Raw genomic sequence first — 10,587 nt, 5'->3', positions numbered from 1 at the left:
CATGCGCCATTCCCGTCTAGCAGCACTGGGCATCTGCGGCGCGCACCGGTAGAACCAAGGATCGGATCGGACCGGCGATGCCGTCGCTCTCCTGCCACAACCTGCTCGACCTGGCCGACGAGCTGCCCCCGCTCCCCCCGTCCCCGCTCCGGCTCCCGCGGGTCATGGCGGGCGCCTCCCCCTCCTCGCCGGCCTCCCCGTCCCCTTCCGGCCCGCCTCGCCGCGTCATCGTCTCCCACCGCCTGCCCCTCCGCGCGTCCCCGGACCCCGCGGCGCCGTTCGGGTTTAAATTCACCGTCGACGCGGGCACCGTCGCCTACCAGCTCCGCTCGGGCCTCCCCGCCGCGGCCCCCGTGCTGCACGTCGGCACGCTGCCCCCCGCCGCGGCAGAGGCGGCCTCCGACGAGCTGGCCAGCTACCTCGTGTCCGCCTTCTCCTGCCTGCCCGTCTTCCTCCCCGCCGACCTCCACGGCAAGTTCTACCACGGCTTCTGCAAGCACTACATGTGGCCGCTGCTCCACTACCTGCTCCCGCTCACGCCCTCCACGCTCGGCGGCCTGCCCTTCGACCGCGCGCTCTACCACTCCTTCCTCTCCGCCAACCGCGCCTTCGCCGACCGCCTCACCGAGGTGCTCGCCCCCGACGACGACTTCGTCTGGATCCAGGACTACCACCTGCTCGCCCTCCCTACCTTCCTCCGCAAGCGCTTCCCGCGCGCCAGGGTCGGCTTCTTCCTCCACTCGCCCTTCCCCTCCTCCGAGATCTTCCGCACCATCCCCGTCCGCGACGACCTGCTCCGCGCCCTCCTCAACGCCGACCTCGTCGGCTTCCACACCTTCGACTACGCGCGCCACTTCCTGTCGGCGTGCTCGCGCCTCCTCGGCCTCGACTACCAGTCCAAGCGCGGATACATCGGCATCGAGTACTACGGCCGCACCGTCACCGTCAAGATACTGCCCGTCGGCATCGACATGGGCCAGCTCCGGTCGGTGGTGTCGGCGCCGGAGACGGCGGACGTGGTGCGCCAGGTCGCCGACGCCTACAAGGGGCGGCGCCTCATGCTGGGCGTGGACGACGTCGACCTCTTCAAGGGGATCGGGCTCAAGTTCCTGGGGATGGAGCAGCTGCTGGTGGAGAACCCCGAGCTCCGCGGCAAGGCCGTGCTGGTGCAGATCACCAACCCGGCGCGCAGCGAGGGCCGGGACGTGCAGGAGGTGCAGGACGAGGCCAGAGCCATCAGCGCCCGGGTCAACGAGCGGTTCGGCACCCCCGGGTACACCCCAATCGTGATGATCAGCCGCCCCGTGTCGGAGCACGAGAAGGCGGCCTACTACGCGGCCGCCGAGTGCTGCGTGGTGAGCGCCGTCCGCGACGGGCTCAACCGGATTCCGTACATCTACACGGTGTGCCGGCAGGAGAGCACCGCCCTGGGGGACGCCCCCAAGCGGAGCGTCATCGTCCTCTCTGAGTTCGTGGGATGCTCCCCGTCGCTCAGCGGGGCGATCCGGGTGAACCCATGGAGCGTGGAGTCCGTTGCCGAGGCCATGAGCTCGGCATTGAGGATGTCCGACGGCGAGCAGCGGCTGCGGCACGAGAAGCATTACAAGTACGTGAGCACCCATGATGTGGCCTACTGGGCGCGCTCGTTCGACCAGGACCTGCAGCGAGCGTGCAAGGACCATTTCTCGCGGCGGCATTGGGGGATTGGTTTCGGGATGAGCTTCAAGGTGGTGGCGCTTGGCCCAAATTTCAGGCGGCTTTCCGTCGAGCACATTGTGCCGTCGTTCAGGAAGACGGAGAACCGGCTGATCCTCCTGGACTACGATGGGACCGTGATGCCGGAGAGCTCCATCGACAAGGCGCCGAGCAGTGAGGTCATCTCTGTCTTGAATCGTCTGTGCGAAGACCCGAAGAACAGGGTGTTCATCGTGAGCGGTCGGGGGAAGGATGAGCTGAGCAAGTGGTTTGCGCCATGTGAGAAGCTGGGGATTGCTGCGGAGCATGGCTACTTCACCAGGTGAGATCTCTAGACACTTGTCGGTAAAGATCTACTGCTAGTTGGTACGGTGTTGCTTTGATCCGGATTCTTGTTGACCGCTTTTGATGATTTGGATAAAATCCTTAGAAAGCAAAGCATGCGAATTAAGCAAAGGTACTACCAGAAGCAGTACATCCAAGAAAACATGTCAAGTTGCACAATGAGTAACCAACTGGTCTAGATTCATAGCTCCTCTGAAATTAGCCTTGAATCGTCGACATCCTTGCTTCCAGAACGAATTTAGGAGGTTATGGTTTTGGAGGGTGGGAAGTGATTGATTTCGACCATGAACCTAAGCATAGATGGCTACTGTTCCAGTATTCCTTTAGGTAGAAGAGAGCATTCAAATCTTTGTTTGTGGTTGTGAATTTGACATGTACTGAAAACTCTGGCCAATTCTTCATTGCAGGTGGAGCAAGGAATCGCCATGGGAGACCTGCGGGCTGGTGGCAGACTTCGATTGGAAGAAGACCGCCGAGCCGGTGATGAGACTGTACACAGAGGCCACCGATGGATCATACATCGAGCACAAGGAGAGCGCGCTGGTGTGGCATCACGACGAGGCGGATCCAGACTTCGGTTCATGCCAGGCGAAAGAGCTGCTCGACCATCTCGAGAGCGTGCTCGCCAACGAGCCGGTCGTCGTGAAGAGGGGCCAGCACATCGTGGAGGTTAATCCTCAGGTAAAGCGCGTGCAAGCTGCTTCTCTCCTCTCCTCTCCTCTGGCTGTAGTTCTACAGTTTTATTTAGAGTTGATTAATTGGCTGCTGCTAGTCGGTCAAATGGAAAAATAATTAATTGGGGTCGTAGACTTGTAGTACTATAAAACATGTTGAACAACAGCTAAACAACCAAACGTAGCTGTCCAACTAAAGGCAACGGATAAGGATTGATCCGATCCAATCCAATCCAATCCGATCCAGTCCTCATCCACCACACCACACTGCCACATGCTTGATTGCCTCCCCGGAACAATCTATATCTTCTCCACGAAACAGATTTGTTGAATCGGGCGGTGGGCCATTCATTTCCCCGGGTGTGGACAGGGGAATTCGTGGAAGAAACGCCCGTTTTGTCCCCACTGGATTTGGAGGAGAGCAACTTGCGTGGCGCTATTGATTTTATTTTAGAAGGAAGTAGCATCTCCGTCACTTGCCAGCACCACCAGCAACTTTGAATGAAACTTGAGGGAGTATCGTTGTCTTGGTTTGACATGAATGAAATATCTCCTCTCTCTGTGGTGGTCGTGCAGGGCATCAGCAAGGGCGTGGTGGTGGAGAGCCTCCTGTCGTCCATGGTGCGCGGCGGCAAGGCGCCTGACTTCGTGCTCTGCATCGGGGACGACCGGTCCGACGAGGACATGTTCGAGAGCATCGTGTGCCCGGCCAACGGCAGCGTGAAGCTCCCGGCGACGAGCGAGGTGTTTGCGTGCACCGTGGGGAAGAAGCCGAGCATGGCCAAGTACTACCTGGACGACACGGTGGACGTGATCAAGATGCTGCAGGGGCTCGCGAGCGCGCCGTCGCAGCAGCGGCCGTGGCCCGTGCAGCTCCGGGTCACCTTCGAGGAAGGAAACGGGGTATGAGCAAACCGACGTGATGATGTCAATAACCGATGAAAAAAGAAGGACGACGACGATGATGTCAATAACCGATGAAAAAAGGAGGACGACGACGATGATGATGATGATTCAGGAAGTCAGTTGGTGTGGTTTTAGGATTAGCTGCAGTTACAGGATAAACAGGTTTCTTTCTTCTTTCTTCTTTCTTTTCTGGTTTATGTTTCCAACCTCTTCCTCTCGCGCACGCATATACATATGCCCGCCCGCCCCATACATTGAGCGTGAGAAGAAGAGGTTTGTTCCTTCCGGTCACATTGTATATGTAGTTGACGATGACGATGAAATCAATCAGAGGAAGAAGAAAAATGATTCTTTCAGCCCCATGATATGGCACAGATAGTATATCCTTGATCCATCCATCCATCCATCCCCACTATTGCAACCTTAATTTCACACCATATATGGATGGATGCAGTGGAGTGGCAGTCCCATTCGGCCACGCTTTTCACCTTTGCTGCTGCATTATTACGACCAGGTCTGGTCCATCCGGATGATGGATGCCCACCGGCGTCCAGATCAGACCAGGTGCTCATTATCTTGTGCCGCCGCCAGCATCCTGGTAAATAAAGCGACGGGAGACTAACCTAAGCCAACTGATCAGCTGATCATCACCCACATTTCACACAGGGATATCTCTGTGCCACGATCCGGCCCGGCTGAAAGCAGACGTTGAGGCATGTGACATTTCCTAGGAGCCGAACTTCAACGGCCGAAGCAAGTTTTCCTTGGCCATGATTACGGTTGGCAAATCTTCGCTGTCAAAAAGCAGCCAGTACATAGCCCGTGCTGTGCCAGTGCGTACGACGGTCGAGCATGCACGCCACAGTCGATGCGGTACACGCAGGAGAGGGACATGGGTTGATCGAGCGGTCGACCAGTCGGTGGAATGGAATGCCCCGGGTGCTCCATCATTTCGCCTCACACGCCTTCCGGCAAAGAGGCTTTGGGCTCCATGATTCAGGTGCCTGGCTGGATTCAGGGGTGTTTGGTTCCGGGACTTTTTTGTGTTGGCACTAGAAAAAGTCCCTAGTAAACCAAACATGGCGGGACTTTTTTAAGACTTTTTGCTAAAAATCCTTAAAAGCACCTCCTTGAGAGTCTTTTTCAAAAAGTTCTAAGGACTAGAAAAAGTCCTAAGACTATAGAACGAAACACCACGCGCTGCCCCTCACAGCCCCGGTCTGTCGGTAACCGTGGGGTGCGTGCCTATCCGCTGCTGCTCCACTACAACTTGTTCTCTGTCCTCTCCTCGGATCGGATAAGGGAATAATGGTAGGCGCGGCGCGGCGCAACTTGGCCGCTCGACCCGTCCATGCATGCGTTATCGTTGCGTGTCTCCTGCGACGAGCATCTCCCGGGTTCATACTACGCCAAGCCTCTGTCTGGTCGTCGTTCGGACACCGATGCTAGCTGCTGTCGTGGCACAGTAGCACTGGCATATCCTCATCTGTCTTTTACCCCAATTCTTGGTCGCGTTTTGGGACTCTTGGATCAGCGGACGACCGGCATCCATCGTTGTTCATGCAAGATCAAGTTCTCATAAATTCTCCGACAAATTTGGAGATATTTCTGGACGGCAAATTAAAGCCCAGAGGATTACACGTGGCCTCTACTATGTGTGATGAATACACTTTGGATCACGACCTGAGCATGTATATATCATCAAGCCGAAAAGTTGCTAATAATTTCCAACTTGTGTGAAGCTGGATGGAGCTGTCCCAGGTGCAACCTGGAGAGATGGAAGAAGAATCCGGAGACCGAGAGACGACCAACTTCCTCCACTCCACTCCACCCGGCGGCCCTATGGCGGGAGCTTAACACGAATCTTCCGTGCACAAACTGCTCGAGGTCAAACAAAGGCAGCCAAGCCCGGGAGGCCGGGACAGGACATACGCTAGCCACCACCGAACTCTATCCATCGATCAGCAGTGGGTGCGTCGTCGGTTGCATCCATCGAAGAGTCTGAGACGTTTCTCGATGGATGGATGGATGGATGGCCAGCACTGCGGGTTGTTGGTCCGGGAGACGGGCCAGGCGCCCCGCCGCGCCTTGTCCACGTCGCCGATGGAGAACGGGTCGGTCGGATGGCGTAGGTAGGCGTCCCGTCGCGGTCAGCATGGATGGATGAATGGATGGATCAGGGATGTAAACTGACCGTGTTCAGATCAGATCAACCGTGCTGCCACGTAACTACGTATAGTGCATGCATACGCGTCCCCTCGCGTGCCTGTCATCGGGTTGAACTTGTGTGTGCGTTGGTGAGTCTCTACTGCACGTTCATCACACGCCGAGTAGGTACCGGCCGCCTTCACCTGCAAGCAGCCCCTCTCTCTCTGCTTCTGCATGCATGGGTAAACCCAACCGCCGGCCGGTGCATCTTCAGGTTGCTTCCTGCGATTGACAACCGTGCCCCTAAAGCGTCTGCCACGTTGCTTTCCACCCCAAAGTCATTTTTTCCATCTTCTTGTCTTTGCATTTTTTCCATCTTCTTGTCTTTGCATTTGTTTATCATGCATGAGTCACATCCTTCACGTTTTTCTTGTAATGAATTAGAAAACCCCGAGGAGGGAGGGGTGAAGCGTGACATGAACATATTTTCAAGATGAGCCTAGCATGCAACATGATGAAACTATCATGCACCAACTTACTCTGCTCTGGTTACCTGGTAACCATCACCTGTATCACTTACCATCACGGATATCACACGATCATCTCAGGATCCAATCAAGCTCGGTATTAACAATACCGTAGCAATCATTTATGATCACAAGGAGCTTGACCTTTACCCTTGACTCTCGAATAACATTCCAAATATCCAACAAGTTGGTATTCACGATACTACAGTGATCCTCTCACGATCACATAAATATCAACCAACTTCTTTCATCATCGAACCAAGGTTGTTATTAGGCACATCATTATTATTACTGTTGACCCATAGTGTGACCGACACGAACTGGGCCCATATCCGCGGGCGCGGCTATCGATAGATTTAACACACACACACTCTGCAGAGGTAGCGCACTGTACCCACACCACGAAATCCATGGCCTTGCACTCCCATTCGGGTGGACCAACGGCGTTCCGACAAATCCGATCTATTGCCATGGCACTCTCCCGGCCACTCCGACCAACACCTCTTTTGGGTTCAGTCCTGGGTGGCCCATGCCTACCAAAGGTCTTACGGCCACCGTCGTGGCAAAAACGGTCCCAAACGGGGACAAAGCGCGCAAACAACTCGGGCTCACAAGGCTTATGCCGTCCTACCTGGCCAAGGTAGTGCCCGCACATAACCTTCCCTATGTTGGAGGCACCGCCGAGAGGCATGACAATAGACCCGTTAGGGCCTTTCCCATACACAAGGCAAATGTGGTTGCACTGGTGAGCTCAATCTGGTGGCACCATGACTCAGCCAACAGTTGTTCAAGTTCAATTTAATCCGGTTAAACTTGAATGCAATATGCTGAGCCATGATAAAAATAACATGATGCAACTACAATGCATGAACATGATATCAACATGAGCATGGGGGTGCAACATAATCAACGAGCATAACAACAACATTTAATCATTTAACCAGATGAGCATGGCATACTAACGAGCATGAATATCACAACTAGAACACTACTCATAGCATGACATGAACACTAGCATCAATAATAAATATCATGCAAACGATAAAACTACCATGCAAATATTTAACCAACTCGGTGCAAAATAACATGCATAACAATGGTACTCGGAACAGACGATAGTCATGCATCGAAGACCATCACCAACGTGCACATCCGGCACGGGTCTCGATGCCCGCTCATCCGGCTGATCAGATGAGGCCGGCCTTGGAGAGGGAGCAATCGGCGCACCATAAAGGCGGTCAGCAGGTCCGAGGCCTTGAGGCCCTCCGACTCCGTCATCACCTTGAGCTGGGCGATGGTGGCAGTGGAGGCGGCCGACAGCTTCCTCGCCTTGAAAGTCCAGTTGGTGCGGGGCTCAACCGGCGGGCCAGCTGTAAAAGCCGACAGGTTGACGAAGTGCAGCGTCGGGTGGACATTCTTGACGTAGAAATAAGATTTTTGCCACAGCTTGACCGACTGTGTCAAGCTGATAGCCGGGAAGCTGTTCCCAGCGCCCGGACGTCGCACCGCGACGAAGGCTCCGCACTGGGCCGCCTCCCCCTTGGCGGCAGTGCCGAGCTTGGTGTAGAAGAACTCCCCCAAGCTCGAGGGTGGGGAGAACGCCGAGGTAACCTTCGCAGAGTGTAACGAAGGCGGACAGCAGCACCACCGTGTTCAGTGTGAGGTGGTGCGGCTGGAGTCGATAGAACTGAAGGAAGGAGCAGAGGAAGCCGCTTGCCGGTAGGCCGAAGCCGCGAACGAAATGCGACCGGAAGACGACGCGTTCGCCTTCCTCCGGCGCCGGCAAGATCTCCTTCTCGTGCGGAACACATACCTATACGTAGCCCTCACCGGGAAGCCGCCGCGTTTGGTGGAGGAAGGAGAGGTGATCCTCGTGGACGTTCGAGCCGTCCCAGTCGCCGGCCCGTTCGCGTGCCATGAGAACTGGAGCCCGACGGAGGCACGGCGTGGCGACGAACGCGCGAGCCCGCGGCAGAGCAGCGATGCTGCGGGGTGGATAGGCTCGGCAGCGAGGGACTGCGGCGGCACTTCGGCAAGATGCGGGAGTGCGGCGGCAGCAGAGGAAAGAGTAGGAAGAATGGCGAAGGGAGAGGAGGGCGCGCGTGCGTCTGCCGCTCCCTCTTCCCCCTACTTATAGCCCCAGGCGGCGGAGCCGAGGGGGCGAGAACGTGGGGGCTCGTGGCATTAAATGCGCCCACGAACCCACGACCCCACGATTACCGAACAGTAACAGCGCGTAATAACTGCGCCACGGAATCCCAACTGTCCGCCTCGGCCGCAGAGGATCCTTGCGCTTGCCGAGGCCCGGTGATGGTGGGCCCTGGCCCGCGGCAACGTCCCATCGCGCGCGTGGACTGGCAGGCCGGTTCGGCTGGCTGACGCTGCGTGGCGTGCAGGCAGCGGGCGGCGAGCCTAGCGCTTGGCTGGCGCGCCACCTGGCTCCCGCCATGACATTTCGAAATCACCAGGCGGCCTGCCTGGTCCTGTCCGACTCCTGCCGACCGGCATTTGAGAAGACGGATGAAGCAAAGCAGTAAGACCACTCGAAGTAGGAAGCTGCCGATGCTCCTCACCTTTTCAGCCGTGGTGCCTCGCCAGCTTCGGGGACTACTGTCGGAGTAAATGACCACGTGTAGCCTCATCCGGCTCCCTTGGTATTTCAAGACATCGGGGTTGGCTGCGCCCCTCAAGCATCAAAGACAAAGGACCGCTCTCTTGGGGACAGCTGGTCCAAGCGACCGACTGCTAGAGGACGGCGGCATCCAGAGAGGCCGGGTCCTAGCAGGCGGCCCCTCGTACCCTCGAAGTTTGCACCCACATAATCACGACGAGACAGGGCGTGGCTACAGTGCGGCCTGCCACCCCCGAATCCAGGGCGGAGCGTGGCCACAGTGCAGCGCGTTGGGCGGACATCCCTCGGCCAACGCAGCACTCTTGCCACGCAGCCCATGACATCACCCATGGCAAAGAAGGCCATGCTCTCACGACGGGCTGTCCGTACGACCTGTAGGCGGCGAACCCTACCTGTCCGTGAGAAACCAGAAGGCGGCGAGCCCTGACCAGTCGGCTCACGGGGAGGCCGGCTCCTGACCAGGCGGCCCTCCCCCTTCCTTTGAGTTTGTGTGCCATTAACCAGAAGAGATGGGGAGTGGCTACAGTGAACGCCCACCAGGCGATGGGACTGTAGCCACGCTCTTCCCGACAAAGCACACATCATCAGAGGCATTGCTACAGTACCAAGCAGCCAGCAAGACCCGCGAGCGGCGGGCACGGCCTGTCGGCCTAGTACGAGACAGCCGGTGGGACCCACCAAGTGATACGTCTCCAACGTATCTATAATTTATGAAGTATTTATGCTATTATATTATCTATCTTAGATGTTTCATATGAATTTAGATGCTATTTTATATGATTTTTGGGACTAACCTATTAACCTAGAGCCCAGTGCCAGTTTCTGTTTTTTTCCTTGTTTTTGAGTTTTACAGAAAAGGAATACCAAACGGAGTCCAATTGACGTGCCAATTTTTGACGATTTTTTATGGACCAGAAGAAGCCAACGGAGCATCAGAGATGGACCAGAAGAGTCCCGAGCCATCCACGAGGGTGGAGGGTGCGCCCTACCCCCCTGGGGGCGCCCCTCAATCTCGTGGACGACTCGGAGACCCCCCTGACATGAAACCAACGCCAAAAAATCCTATAAATACAGAAACCCCCAGAAAATAACCTAGATCGGAAGTTCCGCCGCCGCAAGCCTCTGTAGGCACGAGAAATCAATCTAGGCCCTCTCTGGCACCCTGCCGGAGGGGGCCATCATCACCGGAGGCCATGGAGGAGGATCCCGGAGGGGCCATCATCGCCATGAAGGCCAAGGACCAGAGGGAGAACCTCTCCCCATCCAGGGGGGAGGCCGTGGAGCAGGAAGCACAAGGGGGAGAACCTCTCCTCCTCTCTCTCGGTGGCTCCGGAGTGCCATCGGGAGGGCAATCATCACCGCGGTGTTCATCTTCATCAACATCACCATCATCATCACCATCCTTATCTCTTTTACGCGATCTTTTCTCCCGCACCCCGCTGTAATCCGTACTTGAACATGGTGCCTTATGCCACATATTATGATCCAATGATGTGTTGCCATCCTATGATGTTTTGAGTAGATATCTTTTGTCCTTGGGTTGATTGATGATCTAGATTGGTACGAGTTGTATGTTTTATTTTGGTGCTATCCTATTGTGCCCTCCGTGTTGCGCAAGCATGAGGGATTCGCGTTGTAGGGTGTTGCAATACGTTCATGA

At 56.2% G+C, this 10,587-nt stretch overlaps 1 protein-coding gene and 1 pseudogene across 1 annotated transcript in view; one reads left to right on the top strand and one right to left on the bottom strand.

The window, feature by feature from the left end:
• Window positions 1–3,976, top strand: part of LOC123145852 (probable alpha,alpha-trehalose-phosphate synthase [UDP-forming] 11) — a 4,618-nt gene extending 642 nt beyond the window's left edge. Inside the window, exons 2-4 of the mRNA XM_044565357.1 lie at window positions 2–2,017; window positions 2,448–2,721; window positions 3,291–3,976. Coding sequence (XP_044421292.1) covers window positions 78–2,017; window positions 2,448–2,721; window positions 3,291–3,623 — 2,547 coding nt within the window. The 5' untranslated portion in view covers window positions 2–77 and the 3' untranslated portion in view covers window positions 3,624–3,976. The remainder of the gene's footprint in view (window position 1; window positions 2,018–2,447; window positions 2,722–3,290) is intronic.
• Window positions 1–10,587, bottom strand: part of LOC123142697 (uncharacterized) — a 100,487-nt pseudogene that overhangs the window by 20,830 nt on the left and 69,070 nt on the right.

The sequence above is a fragment of the Triticum aestivum genome, chromosome 6D (assembly GCF_018294505.1).
Source record: "Triticum aestivum cultivar Chinese Spring chromosome 6D, IWGSC CS RefSeq v2.1, whole genome shotgun sequence".
NCBI classification, from domain to species: domain Eukaryota; kingdom Viridiplantae; phylum Streptophyta; class Magnoliopsida; order Poales; family Poaceae; genus Triticum; species Triticum aestivum.
The sequence above is the reverse complement of the archived record's forward strand: the minus strand, read 5'-3'. Positions and strand labels throughout refer to the sequence as shown.